The 23,238-nt window shown below is 43.8% G+C and overlaps 1 protein-coding gene and 1 pseudogene across 1 annotated transcript in view; one reads left to right on the top strand and one right to left on the bottom strand.

Moving 5' to 3' along the window:
• The window catches only part of LOC101519389 (polypeptide N-acetylgalactosaminyltransferase like 5), a 28,212-nt gene extending 5,550 nt beyond the window's left edge, over positions 1–22,662 (top strand). The window contains exons 4-9 of the mRNA XM_058654988.1: positions 6,049–6,215; positions 8,109–8,231; positions 12,773–13,022; positions 15,063–15,207; positions 18,124–18,273; positions 22,470–22,662. Coding sequence (XP_058510971.1) covers positions 6,049–6,215; positions 8,109–8,231; positions 12,773–13,022; positions 15,063–15,207; positions 18,124–18,273; positions 22,470–22,625 — 991 coding nt within the window. The 3' untranslated portion in view covers positions 22,626–22,662. The remainder of the gene's footprint in view (positions 1–6,048; positions 6,216–8,108; positions 8,232–12,772; positions 13,023–15,062; positions 15,208–18,123; positions 18,274–22,469) is intronic.
• On the bottom strand, positions 10,861–12,730 carry LOC105942321 (S-phase kinase-associated protein 1-like; annotated as a pseudogene).
• Positions 22,663–23,238: the final 576 nt, after the last annotated feature.

Raw genomic sequence — 23,238 nt, 5'->3', positions numbered from 1 at the left:
AACCATAGCACATTGGCATACATAGGAGCTAGTATGGGATGTGGGCCATGCTGGGATAGGCTATGACACCAGTTTGCATGAAACTCAAAACTGGACAAGGCTAGGTTTCAGCTCCAACCAGCCAGAGTTGGAACTGGAGGCAGGCCAGGCCAGGCTACAGCATCCAATGGCAAAGACTAATCTGGGGGAAAGGACTATGCAAGGCTGGGTTGGAACAACCACTGGTACAAAATCTATGGCTGGTGTCAGGCCTGGTTGGAGAACTAAGGGGAAGCTCTGGCAAGGCTATGGTTCCCAACAGTGAGCATGAGAGCTGGAATCAGAGAGCAAACTGGCTGAACATGGCTGCAGTGTCCCTTGGCATAGGTGTGGATCAGGTCTGGGTTGTGCAAGACTGGGCTAGACTTGAGCAGCTGCTGGTGCTCATGAGTATATGCAAGACAGGCTGGGCTAGGACACCTGCTGAGCTGCTTGAAAGCTAGGTTTGGGGGTGGGCCAGGCATAACTGGGCTGTAGCACCCAACAGTAAGAGCCAGAATGGGTGTGACCTTGTTGGACAAGGCCACTGTTCCTTTCAGGACAGGAGGTAGGCCAAGTCAGGCTTGGTCATAAACCCACCAATATGTGCGAGATCTGCAACTGGAAGGTGACTGATAGAGGAGCTCGGGGAACTCCTATGCCAGCAAGCAGTACCTGCTGGTGAGTGCAAGAACCAAGGTTGGGAGCAGCCCAGACCAGGCCAGGTTATAGTACCTGCTGGTATATGTAAGGGTGATGAGGTCTGGGAGGCAGGCCAGGCTGGGCCAGTTTATAGTACTCACTGCAATATATGAGAACCGTGATGAGGTACAGAACAAGCCGGGTTGGGCTGCAGCACCAACCAGTTCACATTTGGGTCAGAACTAGAGGCTGTGTAGGCTGGGCTAGGCTCAAGCACCCCCCAGCATGAACTGGAACTGGGGTCAGGCTGGGTTGAGCCAGGCTATAGCACCTGCTGGCAAGTGCTGGGGTGAGAAGAGCCATGCCAGACTGGGCCACATCATCCATCAGCACATGTAAGCCCCTGGAGGGGAGAGGGCAAGTGAGCCCAGTAAGGAGTCTCCAGGAGCTCCCCTGCTGGGCCACTACTCCTACTGGTAAGTGTGAGAACTGGGACCAGGGGCAGACCCTTTGGCCTACATGTGAACTAGGTTAGGATAAGAGTCAGGTTAGGCTAAATGACCATGTCCCTTGGTGCATGCAGGAGCCACAGTAAGTGCAGGTAGTTGGGCATTGCTGCAGTATTAGCTGGCAAGTTCTGGGACTGCGGGTGAATCCTGTCAGCCTAGACCATAGAACCACCTGGAAAGTGCAAGATCTGGAGCTGGCAGTGGGCCTATTAGGGAAATTGTAAGCACCCCTCCTATGGGTTGCAGCTCCCACTGGTGAGCATTTGAACTAGGGCTTGGGGCAGACCTGGTTGGACAGGTGGTAGCACCCACCAACTGGATAGTTGGGGTTGGTTGGGCTAAGATAATCTGCAGCACCCATTGTTCTGTATAAGAACCAAATGGGATGCAGGGCCAATTGTACAGTCTGCTGTACATACTGGCAGGTGCAGAAACCCGGGGCCAGGGGCAGGCCCCGTGAGGGTTATTGGGATCACTCCAACCAGACTACAGTTTCCATTGGTGTGCGTGAGGGCTAGGTGTGCGGTGGGAAGGGTTGGGGTCACCTCCGGTGAGGTTTCTTTGGGGACTCCTTCAACTGGATCTCTGGACTCAAAACTCCAACCACAGAACAAATCACAGGATCTGAGGTCTGACTGCGCAATGCATGAATCACACCTGGGCCTCCTTGGTTGCTGAAGCCTGTGCAGTTGATGGCCTGCCCAGAGGCTCATGAGGGACATGACAGATCACTGAGGCTGGCAGAGAATGTCTAATACCATGGAGGGTGGAACAAACTAAACAACCGTCTGGATGAAGCTTTGACAGCAAGTATCTGGGACAGTGGAGACTCTCAGGTGGACTACCTCAGCCAATGGACCTTGGAAGGATTTCCTCATCCTTGGAACAGTGAAATCAACAACACCTCAGAACTACTGAAACTACTTAAATAGTATCCTCAGAACATGCTCCACACTGGGGACCCTAGGATGACACTGAGTGGGCATCCCACATCTCTGGTACTGATGCGGCTAGGATGCTGGAAGAAGCCCTTTCCCATTCTCTTCTTCCTTTCTGCAGATACAGGAAGAAAAAAAATGGAAACAATTGTCTCATCCACTTTCCCACATTCCTGGACCCTTCGCACCCTAATCAGTGGTCCACATGGGCATCTGTCCTTCTCAACTATGTAAACCTCACCTGAAAGCAAAGTTTGCCTTTCCAACAAAAATAAATCTTTAACTAAAAAAAAAAATAGGATGGGTTTATGGCATAGTAGTTATGATGCCGTTCGGGGCATGCACATCCCATAATGAAGTAGTGTTTCTGACCCAGCAGGTATGTCTTGGGTGTTAAGGTCCCTGCAGTGAGAGATCAGAAAAAGTCCCATACTCCTAGCTTTGACCTGGCCCAGACATGGCTGCTGCAGGCACTGAACCAATAGATGAAAGCTATCTCTCTCCTTCACCCTCTGCCCTAGTTTCAGCCTCTCTCTCCCTCTCTCTTCACTTCTCTCCCTCTCTTCTTGCCTTTCGAATAAATGTAAATCAAACTTTTAAAAGATTTTAAATTAAACATTTAAGATATTTAGATGAAATTAAGACTAGGAAACAATAGAAAATGAGTTGATTTTTTTTGAAAAGATAATTCAGGAATTTTAAGTAAACTGAAAGTAAAAGCTTAAATGAAATCATAAATGAAAAAATCTTATGGTAGATACCACAGACATACAAAGGATCCTAAGAGACTAGTATGGACAGTCACAGGCTAACACATGGATGACCTACAAGAAACTGCCACTTTCCCCAAATACTTGTAGTTGCTTATTGCACTGGATTCCCAGTTCCTTTGTGTCTTGGCCAACTCTTGGTATTCAAATAGAGGTATTATAGTATTTTATTTGCATTTTCCTGAAGACTAATAATATTGCTATCCTTTTATGTATAGATTTTCCTCATTAGGGAGAGGCTACAGTTGGCAGCAGGAGCCAGATACCAACGCAAGGTTCAGCTCCCACATCCATTTGTCCTCACACCGTTCAACAAAAAGAATTTTTTTCATTATTGGATTACCTTTCCTCCTAGTTAAAAAAAAAAAAAGAGGGGGGAGGAAGAATTCTTCACATACATGTGGTTTATTTCTGTACTTATCTGTTTTGTCACACTCTTCATTTTTCTTTTCAAAGACTGATTTATTTGAAAGATGGAGTTCCAGGAAAAGTGACTTGGCAGGGGTGGGCGTGGGAGTGACAGAGAAAGCAAGCTTCTACCTGCTGGGTCACTCCTCAGATAGCCACACAGCAGGTGCTGGGCCAGGCTAAAGCCATGAGCCAGGGGCTCCATTGGGGTCTTGCAGGTGGGCACAAGAGCCCAAACTCCTCAACCATTCTCCACTTCATTCCCAGATGAATGGATGGAAGTGGAGCAGCCAACACTCCTATGGGATACCAACATACATTAATTATATGTTATACCAAATTATAGTACATTGTATTAGTATACTTTTAACTAAACAGAATTTAAAATTCAGAAATAGGGATGGGAGATTTCAGCCGTCGCACTACGCGTAAGGAATAAGATTTAATAGAAGTATTTTTGAAAAGCTTTCCCATAACAGGCAAGACATAGGTTGTAGACTTTCATTTCAATCTAAATTCAAATTAAACAATTTAATTTTAAACAATCTAAAATTAAATTTAATTCTAATCTGACTTTCCTAGCTGTATTTTGCTTTTAAGCTTTTGTTTAGAGTTATAACCACTAACCATAGGATATTCTATTTTGTTTGCTTGCTGATGTATATTTAAGAAATGTTAAACCAATTCTGTGGGCTACCCTATTTTAACTCTCTCTCTTAAAAAAAAAAAAAAAAAAAAAAGCCCCAGCGTGGTTGTCTAGCAGCTGAAGTCCTTGCCTTGAACACGCTGGGATCCCATATGGGTGCCGCTTCTAATCCCGGCTGCTCCACTTCCCATCCAGCTCCCTGCTTGTGGCCTGGAAAAGTAGTTGAGGACAGCCCAAAGCCTTGGGACCCTGCACCCGCATGGGACCCCGGAAGAGCTCCTGGCTTCAGATCGGCACAGCACCAGCCGTTGCAGTCACTTGGGAAGTGAATCATCAAACGGAAGATCTTCCTCTCTGTATATCTGCTTTTGCGATAAAAATAAATAAATCTTTTTTAAAAAAAAAAACCTTCTATAGTGAGATACACATTTGGCATAATGATGAAAATGCTGCTTGATTTTCCCGTGTACCATAGCTGCGTGTCTGGGTTCAAGTACCGGTTCTACTTCTGATGTTACTTTCTGCTGTCGCGCACCCGGGGAGGCGACAGGCAATGGCTCAGGTGTCTGGATGCCTGCCTCCCAGGAAGGCAGTCTGGATGGAGCTCCCCTCCTGGCCTCCGCCCAGCCCAGCCCTGCTGGCGTGGATATTGGAGCAGCGAGCTAATGGATGGACCACACATTTGTCTCTATCTCTTCACCCTTCAAATTAATAAAAACACATAAATACATTTTAAAAGACACAACTTTCAGATTGTTGAAGACTTTATTCATTTCCAACTTGGTCTTTTAAATGGTTTTGCAGATATATTTATTTATTTGAAAATCAGAGAGAGAAAGAGAAAGAGAGAGAGAGAGATTCATCTCCCATCTACTGATTCAATAGCTGAAGTTGGGCCAGGTAGAAACCAGAAGCCAGAAACTCCAGCAGTCTCTCAAGGAGTTGGTCAGGACCCAAGCACCTGAGTCATTATTTGTTGTCTCCCAGGCTGCTGTTTCTCTAGCGGGGCAGACCCCTCTCCCAGGAACTCCAACAGGGGCCACAGGTGGCCCAAGCAGCTGCTTAGCCTGCTGAGTTCAAGGGCCTGCCTCACATCCTCAAGTTTTTGACCAGGTTTTAAGATGGTTAACACTTTATTAAATTCCTCATAATGTGCAATTTTAATTTTTTGATCCAGATGGTATTAAAAAGAATACTTTAGTTGCATTAAAGAAATGAACCGTTATTTAGAAAGTAGTTAGACAGTCATCTATCACTATGTTTGTCTAAAACGCTTCAAAGAATGGTGTTTAAAATGGTATCTTTGCCCACTGGACCCTTCCAAGTCCAAGCGTGATCTGAGAATCCACTGTATGGGCAGCTGTAGGGTACAAGTATACTGCAGGATCCTAAGTCAGATCAATTTCATCAGAACTTGCATCTAGGGGCCAACTTGATAGCTCAATTAGCTAATCCTCCACCTAAAAGTGCCAGCATTCCATGTCCCAGCTGCTCCACTTCCCATCCAGCTCCCTGCTTGTGGCCTGGGCAAGCCTCAGAGGATGGTCCAAAGCCTTGGAACCCTGCACCCTTGTGGGATATGCAGAGGAAGCTCCTGGCTCCTGGCTTCGGATTGGCTCAGCTCTGGCTGTTGTGGCCATTTGGACAGTGGACCAGTGAATGGAAGACCTTTCTGTCTCTCCTTCTGTCTGTTAATCTGTCTTTCCAATAAATAATAAATAAATAAATCATAAAAAAAGAATTTGCCTCTAGCAAGAACTCTGGCAATATTTATGACTATGCAAAGGTAATGTTCTCCTATTGATTTGGCAAGGCTGCTGTAAGACAATGCCAGGAGCTTCCACAAATGGCCACAACAGCCAGTGCTAGGGCAGGGTGGAGCCGAGAGCCGGGAACTCAGTGCAGAGCTCCATCTGGTGCCAAGGACTCAATTACTAAAGCCCTGCCCTGTTGCTTATAGGATGCACATGAGCAGGAATTTGGAATTGGGGTAGAGCTAGGACTTGTGGAACCTATATACTCTGATGCAGGATCCGGGAATCCTAAACATTGTCTTAACCTCCCTGCCCAACACCCACCCATAACTTTTAAATGAATCTTCTCACTTATGGTCATAGGTGTCATCGAAAAGTGTATCCAGCCAATCTACCTTCTGCTAGCATTATTGTTTGTTTCTACAATGAAGAAATTAACGCCTTGCTTCGGACATTATACAGTGTTATCAATCTCACTCCATCTCATCTCCTTGAAGAAATTATTTTGGTGGATGACATGAGTGAATTTGGTAAGATTAATCTACTTTGAAGGTAGTACTCTCCATGATGGTGTTTGAATGTTTTATACAATGCATATTTGAGGTGAGTACTGAAGCAGGTGTGACACTATGAGCTATTGGTACATAGTTTGGAATCATTTTATGTAGTTTACTGTGCATGAGTGGAGAGTTCTGTACTTCTAAATGTCAACATGCTGGCAATAAGATTTGGACAAAAGAATTTTAAGAGGACACACACATTCAGCCCATACCATCGGATAAACAGCTCATAATGTGTTATGTGTCATGGTGGTCCTCCATAAGATACTAGAGGGTCACAGCTCATGGCCAAGACAAAAATGTGCTGCTAGATCAAACACCTCCCTTTCTCCTCCTTGACAGTCTCAGACAGAGAAAGACTTTGTGTTCTGATGGCTTTCAAGGTCGATTCATCCATGTTTTAATTCACAACAAATCCTTAACAGGCAGTGTGGCAGAACTGGAACCTGTGATGGACTCCTTCAGCATAGGAGAATGGGGAGTCAGGGACCTGGAAACTTGTCCCCATGGAGTTGTACAGGTGGCGTGGCCTTGACCTGCTGCCCCCACTATTCCTACACTCCTGCTCCCTCTTCACTGCATGATGATATAATTACCGTCTTTGGGAAAACCCAAGCCCTCCACTTGATACCAGTGGCAACTGCTGTTAGAACTGCCTTAATGAGCTCCAAAGCCTGGCTGATAGTGCCCCATCCATCCTGTAGTCTAGAGATGTTGTCAGGATCTAGGCTGAAGTGAAACGATTGAAACCTGTGGCCCACCTCTCAGCAGGGACCGGCACTCTTCCTGGAGACCAGGAAGGAGAGCTGATCTGCTGCTGTACTTGTCATACTCTAGCTCCCATGAATGCCCAGTTCCTGCGTGCAGATTCCCGGGATGTAGGAATTTAGGCCTCCGAGGCACCTGGATCAGTCTCACCTGATTCCACGTTTCCTTTCTCAGCATGTCAGCCTCCCAGCACTTGGATGATACACCTCTTTTTTCCTAAAGGTGCTAAGAACATGATGGGCATCTTTTCTCACTGATGAACAGAACTGAACATTTAATAATGTGGCTAAAATTTGGGCCCGGCGGCGTGGCCTAGCGGCTAAAGTCCTCGCCTTGAAAGCCCCGGGATCCCATATGGGCGCCGGTTCTAGTCCCAGCAGCTCCACTTCCTATCCAGCTCCCTGCTTGTGGCCTGGGAAAGCAGTTGAGGACGGCCCAATGCTTTGGGACCCTGCACCCGCGTGGGAGACCCGGAAGAGGTTCCTGGTTCCCGGCTTCGGATCGGCGCACATCCGCGCCCGTTGCGGCTCACTTGGGGAGTGAATCATCGGACGGAAGATCTTCCTCTCTGTGTATATCTGGCTGTAATAAAATGAATAAATCTTTAAAAAAAAAAAAATAATGTGGCTAAAATTTAATAATTTATCTAAGTATTATTTAATTATTATTTATTTAGTTGTTTTAAACTGTCAATTATTAATTTATTTTTGAAATGTTATTTAACTAATATTTAAATTAATGTTTAATTAAATACAATTAATTATTGAATGATTAATGACTTGACAAAAGAGTCTCAATTACAGTTGATTATAGTATAATTATAGCACAGTTATCAGCAAAGTAAGCATGTACCCAAACCCTATAACTTAGGCTTTTTACATTCAAATTTGAATAATGCCTTGTCATATAAAAGTGCTCCACTAGAACCATAGGAAAAAAAATGTTTCTATTTTATTTCAGTGATAGATCATTTTTCTTTCTCTCCCTTATAGTAGGATATAATTTTCTTTTCGGATTGGAAATCAATTATAATGATGATGAATTATTTAAATTTCTATTGCTGCTGTTTATAAGTCATTGTTGGATATTTTTCAGATGATTTGAAAGAAGAGCTAGACCATAGGCTGGAAGATTTTCGGGGAGTGCTTAAGTTAATAAGAAGCGAAAGAAGAGAGGGACTCATTCGAGCAAGGTTGCTTGGAGCAGCTCACGCTTCCGGTAAGCACATGTACTGGGCACAAGCCGTGACTGTGTCTGATTCCCCCTTCCCGTACAGGTGTCACCCTCACAGACCCTCCACATCGCTTCCAACTTTAACATTGTTTTCTAAGTTCCTTTTGCCTCTGAAAGCATTCCACCTCAACTGTCAGTTTGGTCTTTCTAACGGAAGATACTCCTTTTTTGTTTTGTTTTTGTTTTTGGTTGGTGAGGACAGGAAGGTGCTATAACGTCAGCCCCAGTCGCCAGCTGAACTCTGAACAGATGGAGCAGGTGGAGCAGCTTTGACATGCACTGACATCCATGTGGGATTCTGGTGCTTGCAAGGCGAGGATTTAGCCACTGACTCATTGTGCCAGGCCCCCTTTGCGGCAGTCTCTTATCTGCAGATGGGTTCCACCCTGGCGGTCCAGTTGTTCTCCTTAGCACCTTAGGGTCCTGTGTTCTCCTGCCGGCATCTGCTGATCCTTCATTGTAGCCACCCTAGTGGGTGTGAAGTGGTATTTGACTGTGATTCTGATTAGTACTTCCTAGTTTCTAGTGATGTTGAGTAGTGTTCATATACTCAGCAGCCATTTGTTTTTCTTCACACAATGTCTGTGCAAATCCTTTGCCGCATTTTAAAATTATACTATCTTTATTATTGAATTGTGAGGGTTCTGCATTCAAGTTATTTATCAGATACATGATTTGCAAATATTTTCTCCCATTTTATAGATTTCTTTTTACCCTATTGATGGTGTCTTCTCAATACAGACTTTTTTTTTGGTTTTGCTAAAATTCATTAGCCCAATTTATCTCTTTTTCTTCTGTCACTTACTGTTAGTGTCATATGTATGAAGCTATTGCCTGAAACTTACACCTGTTTTCTTCTGAGCTAAAGCTTCAGGTCTCCCCTTTAGGGCCATGAGCTATTTAACTTGATTTTTGAATATGAAATGAAGCCAGGGTCCAGTTTCATTGTTTTGCATGAGAATATTCAGTTGTTTCTTTCAATAAACTATTACTGAAAAGAATACTTCTTCCGTGAATTATCTGAGCACTCTTGAGAAAAAAAAAATTGCGTATGGACGTGATTTATTCTGGACACTCAGGTTTTACACCTTTTGTCTATACATCTATCCTTTGCCAATCTCACCTTTATTGATTATTGTAGTTTTACAGTAAGTCTTGAAACTAAGATGTCCTATAGTTTCACTGTTCTCTTACAACATTGTTGTAGCTAGCCTAGGTCTCCTACCTTTCTATATGAAGATCAGGATAAATTTCTACAAAAGAAAAGAAAAGAAAAAGCCAGCCTGGAATTTGATGGGAATTACTTCTTAATGGGAATCTGTAGATCAAGTTGAAGATCATTGACTTTTTTTCACTATCCTAACTTTTACTGAAAGTTATCTCACATTCATGATGAATGTTTTCTGGATTCTGCCACGTTTTTTCACAATAAAGGCTGTTTTCGACATGCAAGTAAAGTGAAGAGTGTTCTCCACGTGGGAACAGATTGTAAGAAAATGCTATATCACTTGAATTAAATATCTTTTTTTTTAACTTGCAAAGCTAATAAACTAGTTACATCCCCACCCTACCCCCCCAAATTCCCACATACTGGGTAGTAACTGACTTCTAGGCAATATGTTCAAAGCTGAGAGGATTGAAAATAAAAGAAAGTCCTCAGACGCAACTGAGGGAGCCCAGCTCCAAACAGCTGGGTTGGACTCAGGGGCACTGACTGACTACTTGAATTACCCTGCCAGCCTCACACAGCTGGGTGGTATTAGGGGCATTGACCGATCATTGGAAGGTGTCCTGCCAGCCCCACATAGCTGGGCCAGCCTTAGGAGCACTGACTGACCACGGAAGGCGTTCTACCAGTCCTACGCTGGACACTGACTTCAAGTAGCCTCTTTCAAGTTTCCAACTCATCAGTAAAGATCTTCATTCTTTTTTCAGGATACTTCTTGAAAATTGTATTATTTACAATGCCAACTTTTAAAGGTACCCTCAAGTTACCTGGTTAAGAAACTAGGCAGAGAGTCTGGCATGGTAGCCTAGCAGCTAAAGTCCTTGCCTTGAACGCGCCAGGATCCCATATGGGCACCAGTTCTAATCCCAGTAGCCTCACTTCCCATCTGGCTCCCTGCTTGTGGCCTGGGAAAGCAGTCAAGGATGGCCCAAAGCTTTGGGACCCTGTACCCACATGGGAGACCTGGAGGAGATTCCTGGCTCCTGGCTTCGGATTGGTGTATCACTGGCCATTGCAGTCACTTGGGGAGTGAATCATTGGACAGAAGATCTTTCCCTCTGTCTCTCATCCTCTCTGTACATCTGATTTTGCAATAAAAATAAATAAATCTTAAAAAAAAGAAACTAGGCAGAAATGGCTTTGCAAGAAGAAAGCCCAAAATGTCATTTTCTATGGCGAATCCACAGTTCCTTTTTCCTCAGAGGAAAGCAAACAGGAACTTTCGATCATACTAGAAGAAATTTGGGTTTGTAATCTGTACTCAAATTACACATGCTATGAGGACAATGTTCTGCTAGAACAAGTGGTTTGCTGCTGTGTTTGTCTACTGTTTGCTGATATGAACAATTATAAACAGAGCAGTGCAACAGGTATCTGGAACAATCCTTACAGTGTTACAGTGTCAGGCACATTTTCTTCTCTTCACACCACTGGTTCTCTTCGCATACCTGGGCTGCTGCTTCAGTTAAGTCATTATTTATATTGAAGCTCTTGCAGATCAACTCAGGAGTCTCTCCCTTGATCATGTTGGCAACGGTCTTGCATGTAACATCAAGCAAACCTTTGCTGTCTGAGTAGTTGGCAGCCAGAATAAGCTCAAAAAGTGTTCCTTGGTCAACTCTCAGAAATTCTTGGTCCCAAACAGAGATATCATCTGTTCACTTTTCTTTGTTCTCATCATCTTCAGGGAGTGGGAGAGGTCATCTTTGCGGTGAGTCACCACTGAATAACCTTTATAATATTGCTGTATTCACATTTGGTAGAGGAACTGGGGCATCACCTACTTCATCATCCATTCCATAATCTTCCAGCATGGTCTTGACAGTCACATTGGTTGGCAAATTCCACAGTAACTTCAAAAGCCTCCCCATCGAAACTTAATGGAAGGCGTGGTCTTCTGGGCGGATGGACACGGCAGGCTGGAGAGCAGTGACGTCAGCACAAGGAGATCGGCAGGAGCAAGGCCACTCAGATCACTGACGTATTAATATGATGATATCTTGTTAGCTTTTCTTGCTAATATCTCAACCAGAATATGTTTTCCTAACCAAGGAATGCTTTTAACACTTTCCTAATGAGTTTTAAAAGATTTATTTATCTATTTATCTATTTATTTGAAAGTCAGAGTTCTAGAGAGAGGGAGAGTAGGAAAAACAGAAATCTCCCATATCTGCTAGTTGGCTCTCCAGAGGACCACGAAGGCCATGACTGGGCAGGGCTGAAGCCAAGAGCCAAGAGTTTCATCCTGATCTCCCAGGGGCTCAAGTAGTTGGGCTATCTTCTGCTGTTTTTCCTAGGCCATTAATAGGGGATTGGATTGGAGGTGAGGCAGCCAGGACTTGCATTGGTGCCCAAATCAGATGTTGGCATTGCAGGCAACAGCTTTGCCCACTATGCCACAGTGTTGACCCCTTTCCTAATGATTTTGAGTTGGCTACCAGAAAAAGTAAACCTTACTGCCTGTACTTTGAGGTTCCTACCAGTTTGAGTTCATCTGCCCTTTGACAATATGTATTCTTTATTTTGCCACATCCTTTTCCTCCCATAGTCTCTAAACGTAAACTTAAGAGCAAAACTATGCATCTCTGTATTCCAAGCACCAAACTCAATCCCCAAGAAGATGGTCTCCAGTGTAACAAAGGTTAAAATGAGTTGGTCAGGGCCAAACTAGAATGACTTTTAAAAACTAAATCCCAGACTAGTTACGCATGTTTTGTTTTGGGGGTTTTTTAAGATTTATTTTTATTTTAGAGTTAGAATTACAGAGAGAAGGAGAGATAGGGAAGAAAAGGTCCTTCCATGTGCTAGTGCACTCCCCAAATGGCTGACGCAATCAGAGCTGAGCTGATTTGAAATCAGGAACCAGGAGTTTCTTCTGAGTCTCCCACTTGAGTGCAGGATTCCAAAGGCCATCGTCCATTGCTTTCCTAGGGCATAAGTAGGAAGCTGAATGGGAAGTGGAGCAGCCAGGACATGAGTCGGCAACTCTATCTCTTAAAGAGATACCAGCACTTTCAGATGGAGGATTACTCTGTTGAACAGCACCTCCACCTGTTTGTTTAGAATTTGTCCCATACTACGGACAATTAATTCACCAGTGCCTTCTGAACATCAATGGTGCACTAACGATTTTTGTACATAAAAAAAGTCTTTCGCAAGTTCTCATCCAAGAAAACTAAAGCACTTTAACAAGCAAAACCATGAAATGTACAACAAATACATACTGCAATAAACTTGGATTTGGATTGTCATGCATTTTGCTTATGTGGACTAATGTTGGCTTGCTTACCCTCTGCAGGGGATGTTCTAGTGTTCCTGGACAGCCACTGTGAGGTGAACAGAGGCTGGCTGGAGCCCCTGCTGTCTGTCATTGCCAAGGACTCAAGCATGGTGGTATGCCCTGTAATAGACGTCATTGATGAATTCACCATGGAATATAAGCCCGCTCCCATTGTGAGGGGGGCTTTTGACTGGGCACTGAAATTTAAGTGGGACAATGTTTTCTCTTATGAGATGGATGGCCCAGAAGGACCTACTAACCCAATCCGGTGAGTGTTCTGATTATGGGGACATAATAGGACACTGAAAAAAAAAAGTTTTCAATTTCTTGGGCTTAATGAAGAGACATGGCTTATTTTTGTATTTGTTTCTCAAAGTCTTCAATAATAGAATTTGGTAGATGTTAAATATGTTCCATTGAAAATGTGTATTTCCCATTCTGAAAGCCACAGCGGTTAAGGACTCCTGTAATGTCAGGTGTATATATTTAGAATATGGACCCCCTTCTTGAGAGCAAATCTTTCATTGATCAATGCGAAATAGTGCCAGTAACCTGGATAGCCTAGGAGAAACAGATATGTGTGTGATATTCATACATAGGATGTATTTACTCAAATGTTTCCATCTGTAAGTTCACAGGTGGTAGTATACATGTGACCTTCCTAGATAAATAGCCTAGCAAAATCTATTTCTAAGTACAAGAACAGTTGAATTTGCTTTTAAGTCTCAGTTCATTGTTCAAAGCTGTGACTTTTACTACCTTTACAAGGCTGTTTGCAAAGAAGTGTCCTCCAGACAACTCCCCACATGTATTGATACATTTTCTAAAAGATGTACTTATTTACTTATTATTAAAAAAAACCACAGTGGTAGTACGGTCAAGGTTGGGGAGACAGAGAGAGAGAGCTCTTCTATCTGATGAATCATTCTCCAAATCCAGGATGAGGATAAATTGAAGCTTGAGTCATCATTTGCTGCCTTCCCAAGCACATTAGCAGGAAGCTGGATGAAAAGTGGGGTAGCTGGGGCTAGGAGTGCCTGATTCTAGTACGGTTCAATCAACCCCTGTGGGCATGATACACAGCAGCACTATGCCGTGATACCACCCCTTCCAGGTTCAGTTTTTTCCTCACAGTTAACCTCTTTGCTTTACAAACTACATAAATTCATTTCCCAACAATATAACTTGGTCATTCCTCTTTGCTTCTCTTCTGATTTAGCTAGAGCTGTATGGTCTGTACAATTTCTTTACTTCTCTGTACTTTTCTCCCTTGAAAGTCGAGAACAGTAACACTTCACTGTGCTGTTTTGAAATTAAATGACTATGCAGGTGTTAACTCTTTTAATTCCCTCCCGCTAACTCTTGCATCTTTCATCTTTAAACAGCTGGATAGCTCAGTGTGTGACCACAGCCAGGACCTTCCTGGCTTTTTCCTTCCTGCAACCAGCCACCCACTTGGCATCTCCAGGTGCCTGATAAACAGACATCTCAAGGAAATGCAAAATTGCATCCTCCTGCCACAGCCTCCTCCACCCAGGGGATTTTCTATCTCGGTGGAGAGCAACTGCATCAACCAAATGTTCAGGACAAAAAGTTGTAGTCAACTTTGATTTTTTTTTTCTTGCTCCAACACTCCACATCCGGGTCCATAAGCCAACAAGTCAAATCTATCTTCAAACTGTATCAGTAGTTGAGCCACATGCCACTGCCTACCTGAATTCCATTATCCTCTGGGATCACTGCAACGAAGTCTAACTGATCTCTTCACTTTGATTGTCACCCCTGCACGAGCTGGGGTCTTTCTTTGCCTGTTCATTCACTAATTGATCCATAACACACCATAAGTACTCAGTAAATATGTTTGTAAACAAATACATACATTTTATTTATTTGTACTTTAAGTATTTGGTTTGGTATCTTTGGATCCTGTAATTATTGGTGGACTAAAAGTAGGTGCCCCAGAAGCAAATTTAAAATCCATCTAATGACCTTAGAAAGGGAGAATTCTAAACCCTATCACCTAATTCACTAGTCCTCACAGGAAACTCATATTCTAAATAGTTTTCCTGCCCATCAAGACAACATCTGAATATGTTACTTGCATAATTTTATGACAGCTAGGGAAAAGTTTTTGCTTACATTTAGTTGTTGTTTTAATTTAGGATTTTTACATTCTGAAATGTGTATGAACGTAAGCCTACTATTTACATGGTTGCCATTGACTATAAATTGTCATTAATATTTGTGATTTTTTAGAATACTCCGTAATGACTGTGGAATTGGTTTAATATTTCTGTCTCCTTTCCAGATCACCTGCCATGGCTGGAGGAATTTTTGCTATAGATAGGCGCTATTTTAAAAAAATTGGACAATACGACAAGGACATGAATCTTTGGGGAGGAGAAAATTTGGAAATTTCATTAAGGGTAATTCAGACTTTATTTTTGAAGCAGGTACCTCCAGGGGGTGGCTAAGCTTCACCCTAAGATGTGGACGCCAGTATTCGAGCTGATGCACCCATGAGAGGCTGGTGCCACAGGTGGCAGCTTTACCCCCTAAGTGCCAACAACCAGACATTATTTTATAATATCCAAGACTTTGGCACTTTTTATTCTATCTTGTTGGCTAGTCCTCATGTTATTAACATTGCTCTCTGAGTATATTGTATAAGGAGTTTCGTTATCAAAGGACTTAGTAGCATAATAGGCATAACCGATCTCTCAGAACAGGCTAGATTTTGTGATTGATGTACACATTTTTGAAAAGTGTGGTGTTCCTTTTTCTGACCCTGTGTGACAACTAACTTGTTATCCAGGACCTATTAACTACTTTTGCTCCAATATTCTCAACTGTCCCTTTCCTAAAGTCCCCTTCATCTTGCCAGAAATGCCTATTCTTTTCATAAATAGGGAAATTGATGAAAGCTAAAGCACTCCCTTGACCATGGCAGCTGTCTCTAAGCATGACAAGTAACTGTGTCTTTCCCAAGAAAAGCATAAGCTATACACATATATTTTCATATCTCATTTACTGTTTTTAAATTTTTTATTATTTTATTTAAACGACAACATGACAAAGAGAGGGGAAGAGAGAGATGAAGAGAGAAAATTCTTTTTGGTTCACTCCCCAAATACCAATAATAGCTGGGACGGCGCCAGGCTAAAGCCAGGAATCATACTCCATCCAAGTCTCCCATATTAGTGGGAAGAACCCAGATACCTGGGCCGTACCTCCTGCCTTGCAGCAGCACCTGACTCTAGCCCTCTGATACGGCATGCAAGTGGTGCCCCAGCTGCAGCCTAACCCATGGCAGGGAACCAAGCGCTTGGATCATCCTCTGCTGCTTTCCTTGGCACATCAGCAGGGAGCAGCCAGGACTGGAACTGGCACTCCAATAAGGGATGCCAGGATTGTAAGCAGAAACTTAACACACCGTGCCATTATGCCGCCTCCCCGCTCCCTATACCCCATTTATTGTCTATTTCAATTAGCATCCTAGAAGACCCTTGTCATCCTGAGATGTCATTCCTGGAACTGCCACCAGTTCATATGGGTGGTCTTCCTGGAGCGCTTTCGGTCTCTCATCTGCAGGAGGGCAATGTAGCCCATGACATTTGCAGGAGTCTCCTCAGGGTGTAAAACAACATCCCAGTTTCCCTCCTTCTGCGGCCCAGTCATTTCCATTTCTTTCACAGGAATTTCTGTGCTCCTCACCCCTTAAACATGATACTCAGGAGCTTTCTCTCCACATCGCACTTTTCAGCCTGTGAGCTAGACAGTATGGTTACTGCCCGTCCGAGTGATTAGAATGGCAATCAGTCATTTGTCAAATATTCTTCCATTTTCACTTACAAACAAGAATAAAGCATTATAGACTACTGGGATCTGTCAGCCTTTGCTGCATAATGAAGGGCCCCAGAATGATAGCTTAGCTCAATATTTAGTTCCCATTTCTGGAAGGAGAGGAGAGCCAGGGAGGAGGCAGGCCATCAGACATCAACAGAGATGATGGAAGAAGGCAATTCTTGGGCCTTCCGGTCTCACACTGCCCTCCTGTCCCACACAAGATGGAGCAGGAATTTGACGGAGAGTTTTCTGGACCACGGGGGTCCTCCTGGTTGTCTAAGGAAGCCACAGGTTTCTAGTAGCAGATCATTAGGCTCCGTGTTATTTGAGAAGTACTACTTCCTATGTTCTTTAATGCAGTCCCTCGGGACTGACTTTTTGATTTTCTGGCTGACTGACGCATCTCACCAAAATCTTCAGAATCAGTGTCTTAATTGCTTATCACGACTGTCCAAATTATTAGACAACAGTGGATTTTCTAAGGAAAAAAATTAAAAATCTGGGATATATGGTCTTGATCAACTAGGCTGGCGAGTCCAAGACTTGGTGGTGAATCAGAATCACCTAAAACGCTGGTTAGCATACAGATTACCCGGCGCCGTCCCTTGATTAGCTGGTTCAGGATTTTCATTTCTGGGGATCCTGCTGCTGGATGCGGACCCACTAAAGTGTCACGGCAAATATGCTGACATCAGGCATGCAAGACCATTCTCCCTTAAAAAAAAAAACAGGTTGATTTATTTGTATTTGAAAGGTAATTTTTATAGACTGATTTTATAGACACTAGTTCACTCCCCAAATGGCCATAATAGCTGGGACTGAGCTGATCAGAAGCCAGGAGCCTGGAGCTTATGCCAGGTCTCCCACGTGGGGGCAGGGGCCCAAGGACTTGAGTCACCCTCTGCTGCTTTCCCAGGCATATCTTTAGGGAGCTGCATGGCAAGTGGAGCAGTAGGGACTCAAACTAGTGCCTCTATGGGATGGCAGCACCTCAGAAGATTAGCTTGCTATGCCACCACATCAGCCCCGCAAGATTTGCATTCTAAAGCACATTCTTTGTGGCATTGTTTACAATAACAATATGAATCATTGGAAACTGAAAACATGTCAAGCCAATGTAAGACTTTTAAAAATTGTTTCACCTAAGATCCAGTGGAAAGAGCCCCAAGCTATGCTAACGGAATGTGCCTATGTGTGTCTACACACAAACCTGAGTCCTAACTGACTAAGGGGAGGGTGAGACATGACGTACCCGAATCACAGGCGAATCTCAGCAGCTCTGCTTGCAGTCCAGCTCCCCGCTAAGGTGCCTGGGGAAAGCAGTGGAAGACGACCCACGTAGGAGACCTGGAAGGAGCTCCTGGCTCCTGGATTCAGTCTGGTCCAGCACTGGGCATTGCCATCATCTGGGAAGTAAAACCAGCAGATGAAAGATTCTCATCCTCTCTCTCCCTCTCTCAAACCTTTTGAAAATTTAATTTTTTCAAAAGTCATTTACACTTTTTTCCTTTCCTTATGTCTAGATCTGGATGTGTGGAGGCCAGCTGCTTATAATCCCCTGCTCTCGAGTAGGACACATCAACAGGAAGACTGTGAAAAACAACATGACCCTCATTCAAGTCATTTCGCGAAACTACCTGCGGCTGGTGCACACTTGGCTGGATGAGTACAAGGTCAGGCCCGCGTCTGGGACCTGGCAAGCCATGGGAGGACTCCAGGGGCCTTCCAGTGCCACAGCCCCCCCCAATCACCCCTCTTCAACCACTCACCCCTCTGCCCACCCTCCCCCAGCTCAATCCCTTTCTCAATTAAGGTACTACACTGGCATCTAGTATTCAAGATTTCTTTTATTTTTAGGGAAACTTGAATCTCTTGGAAGGAAATAAGCCCACATGAGAACTCGCTTTCCCTCTTCCATGTGCTTTTTCTTTTAAAATACAGCACCTTCTCTCTGTGCAAACAATCTCTCTGGAGCAGCCCTCCAGTCCCGCAAGTCTTACCCTGCATTCCTTTATTAGCAATTTCCTGAGTGCTGCAGATACCACTGGTCCTGGGACCCTTCATTACCTCTTTCCTACCAATAGTCAAAGATTTCAAAACTGCGGAATCAGAGCTCTGCCCTCCATTTGTGCATTTGTCCGAGAGTTAAGCTCCTTGCCAGGACCTAGAAAGGGTCACAAACAAAACCGATGGAGAGAAATACATTGAAGGCTCTCTGTGATACTGTATGTCTTGGTCTTCATGGATTTTATTGTTATGATTATTATTATTAAAATAATGAAGTGTAGAGCACTTTTTTTTTTTTACTCAGAGGAACGTGAATTAAAACCTCAATGAGATATCAACTAGGTTGTCAAAAATTTTTAAAGTTTGATACTGGTGAGAACAATAGGGTTTCTCATACACCTCTGCTAAAAAATGTTAATTTTCACAAGCTCACTTAAAAATACTTATTTTTCTTGGAAAGGCAAATTTACAGAGAGAAAGACAGAGAGAAAGATACTGTAATCACTGGTTCACTCCCCAAGTGGCCACAGTGGCCGGAGCTGAGCCAATCCAAAGCCAGGAGCCAGGAACTTCTTCCAGGTCTCCCACGTGGGTGCAGGGTCCCAAGGCTTAGGGCTATTCTCGACTGCTTTCCCAGGCCACAAGCAGGAAGCTGAAACAGAAGTGGAGCAGCTAGGAAGTGGAGCAGCCGGGACATGAACTGGTGCCCAAATGGGATCCAGGCACACGCAAGGCGAGGATTTAGGCACTGAGCCACCCATGCTGGGCCCTAGTTGTTGTCTTGTATATGAATGATTTGTGTTTTAGACCCTGTGCGTTTCATCCAAGGTTATAGGTGCCAGGCATCTAGTTTCCATGTCAGGAACTAGTTCCATGTTATTAACTTGCAACCTCCATATCAAGAATTTCCATAATAACCAGCCTTTGTTGCAGGCATTCCTTTTGTTTGCTCCCCCAATTTGCTTTCGAGAGTCTACTATGGCTTCACTGGGCAATTCCCCAAAGGCAGAGAAATGCAGGGCCAATGATCAGCCTCAGGGAAGCCCTGGCCTACAAGGTTAAAATAGACTTCAACATGGATCATGGATAACCTCTTAATTTTCTGTGCCACAATGCCAGCTTCTACAAGTTCACATTTGGAAACAGTTTGGCCAACACCTACCAAAACTAATGAGTACCCTACACTCTGCCGAGTTCATTCAGTGTACGTGCTTTTGTGCACCGGGAAACATGGGTATTTATAAACAGCATTGCTTGTGTTAGCCAAAATCTGAACCTTGATGAGTGTTCATCAAGAAGTACAATAGAGGCCAATGCAATGGTCCAGTAGGTAAAGCTTCTACCTGTAGTGCTGGTATCCCAAATGGGCACCAGTTCAAGTCTTGGATGCTTCCCTTTCAATCCAGTTCCCTGCTATTGCACTTGGTAAAGCAGCAGAGGATGGTCCAAATGCTTGCACCCCTTCATCTGTGTGGAAGACCCAGAAGAGATTCCTGGTTCCTGGCTTTGGACTAGCTCTGCACCAGCCCTTCTGGCCATTTGTGGAATGAAGCAACGGTTGGAAGACTTTTCTTTCTCTGTCCCTTCTCCTCTTTATAACTCTGTCTTTCAAATAAAAATAAGCAAATCTTAGAGGGAAAAAGAGAGTGCAACAGATAAATAGTATACATTTTGTCTACTGTAATTTTTTTTAGAAAAGAGATCTATTTACTTATTTGAGACAGAGGTATAATGAGAGAGGAATGGGAAGAGAGAGGTAGACATTCCCATTTGTTAGTTCACTCCCCAAAGGTCTGCAAATGGCTGGGGGTGGGCCAGGCTACAACCAGGAGCCTGTAACTCCATCTGGGTATCTGGTATAATCAGTCTAATTGGAATGGGAAGATTGAGGCTTCTGGGATGCTGGGCATGTTCCACTTCTCAACCTAGGCAGGATGACTGTGGCTGATTTTTCAGTAGTTCATTAAGATGTGCCTTTTACATTTTATGCAATTTTGTATGTTATTATTGATTTTAAGGGTTACTTAAAAAGATAAAACATGCTCATTTTTAAAAGTGCTGGAGATTATGAAATAAAAAGTACGTTTTCTAAACCTACACTTCTACCCCCCAGAAGTAATCACTGAATTGCTTAAAAGTTGCTAACACAGGTGTGCACACTAGAAAATGTGAGATCCCTTTGTTATTTCCTTTTAAAAGATTAGCAAGGAGCGTGTTTCGAGTGCTAGGTAGTGGAATCAGTACACCGCTGTGGGATGATGGGCTTTGGAGAAGCACACCCCAATGCTCAAGTGAGCATCCTTTACACAAGATGTGGAGGTCCGGAGTATGCATTAGTGCATCTTAGATCCTAACAGTTATTATCTGAATTGTCCTCCACTGTCAGACACAACATGCCTGCCTCCCCCAAAATTAAAGAATGAAACTATAGACTAAAATGATATATCTTGTTTTAATAATGCATGTATTTTATTCCAAGAGATCTTAAGCTTATTTCTTGTTTGCTGATTTGTGTATGCAAATTCTGGTCATGGATCTAGACAGTTAAAATGAACACAGCAATTACTGGGTGGGTTATTAAAATCATAAAGAATATAGAATGCGAAAGTTAAAATCATACTTTTAGGTATGATATCAATAGCTTTGTGACACACAGCACGTTGGCACATTGAGTGACAGGAACAAGAAAGGGCATAGATCAAGAGATGTTGCCTGAGGCCATCCATGGGCCCATCCCTCCAAAGAGATGGCAGCCATTAGACCCATCTCCTCAGGCTTCCCTGGGGACTGGGAGTGCAGTGGGACAGGTGCTTATGATGCTGCATCACATACTGGAGTGACTGGGGCCAAGTCTCGTCTGTGTTTCTAATCCAACCTCTTCTTAATTCACAAACTGAGAGGCAATGGATGGTGGTTTAAGTTCTTGGATTTCTGCCACTCACATGAGAGAACCAGGTAGAATTAGACATTGACTCTTAGTGCTTCCTAGATCAGAGAATGTATAAAACTACCCAGATGTATTCACAATGACTGATACAACATGTACCCACACTAGCCTCCTCTCTCAGGGGCTTTGCTTTTATTAAAGAGTTTGATCTCAGATGATATTGTGGCATAGATGTGTAAAGTTTCTGCCCATGACACTGCCATCCCATATGGGTACCAGTTTGCATCCTGGTTACTCCACTTCTGCCCCCGATCCCTGCTATTAGCCCAGGAAAAGCAGCAGAGGTTGGCCAAGTCCTCGGGTCCTTGCTAACCAGTTGGAGGACCTGGAAGATGCTGCTGGCTCCTGGTTTCAAGGGGCTGTTGTAGCCATTAGGGAATGAATCAGCAACTCTGCCTTGCGAATAGATAAATCTGTTTAAAGTCAAGAAGTTTGAGAATAAATAAACATAGCATTTGATCATCACAGCAATCTCAGGAGGAGGAGGGGCCAAGTCAGTGAAGTCAAACTCAGCCAAACTCAGAATCCAGACTGCCCTTCCCTACGTTCCTCCTTAGCCACCACAGCACGTATTCTAACTAAAAAGAGGGACGTTCTGATTGCAACCCAGGAGGGAGGGGACCTTGAATACTGTGGGAAGAGTGGGGGGAGGGACGGCTGCAGGGGACAGTGATTTTTGGGAAGAACCCAAGAAACAGGACCCAGTCTTGTCCGCACACAGCTCCCCATCCGTTGCAGTGCCATACGCATAAAGTGAACGTGCGCTGGAGACGGGCTGTCTCCAGCTTGTTTCTTGCGCAGAGGAAACTAAAGAGATTTTTTTTTAGTTCAGATGATGAGAAAAGAATCACTTCTGCATTAGATACATGTTTGATGACCAAAGATTAATGAAATAAACTCGTTGTTTTCATTTAGGAGGAGGTTTTTCTTCGCAGACCTGGATTACGAACAATGTCCTTTGGAAACATTAGCGAGCGCGTTGAATTAAAGAAGCGACTGGGCTGCAAGTCATTTCAGTGGTATCTGGATACAGTGTTCCCAGAGTTGGAGGCATCTGTAAGCAACAAATGAAAGAAAAATCTTTTCACTAATAAAGGATTAAAAATTCTCCTAGTATTTCTACATAGGGATATCTGAGTACGAAGGTCAGAACACCACGGAATCAAGTCAAAGGCCAGAGAGCCACATGATGCCTCTGACCACAATTCACACTACTTTGGTGCTCTTCTGTCATTGAATTTCTGGGCTGATGGGACCTTGCTTGTCAGAAATGTAAGCTGTTACACAGTGATTCTGTCACACAGTTGGCTGGGGGTACAGTGCATGCTTCATGATGTTTGGCCAAGACTCACTTGGCCGGGCTGACCACAGGAACTGCTTTGTTCTCGGAGCCTTTGCTAACTTGAGCTCTTACAATGTGACGCGGCTGTCTTCTTAGTAGGCCATCTCAAGAAGTCCTTCTATCAAGCTCCTGTCTTGCTACCAACGTAGAGTCTGGTCATTCTGGTATTGAGGCCTTGCTTGCTTGGATTCTAGAATTTCTGATGTCTAATCTGCTGGCCTGGCTGTCTTGGCTCTGATCTCTAGGTCCTGTTGACCATTCGCTTGCTTGGAAACACTCTCTCCTCCCTACTTGTGGTTTGTCTTTTTCATGTCTGTTTCCTCCCATGCCTCTGGCCTACAG

Source organism: Ochotona princeps, chromosome 25, assembly GCF_030435755.1.
Source record: "Ochotona princeps isolate mOchPri1 chromosome 25, mOchPri1.hap1, whole genome shotgun sequence".
Taxonomy (NCBI): domain Eukaryota; kingdom Metazoa; phylum Chordata; class Mammalia; order Lagomorpha; family Ochotonidae; genus Ochotona; species Ochotona princeps.
This window is presented reverse-complemented; position numbering and strand designations above follow the sequence as displayed.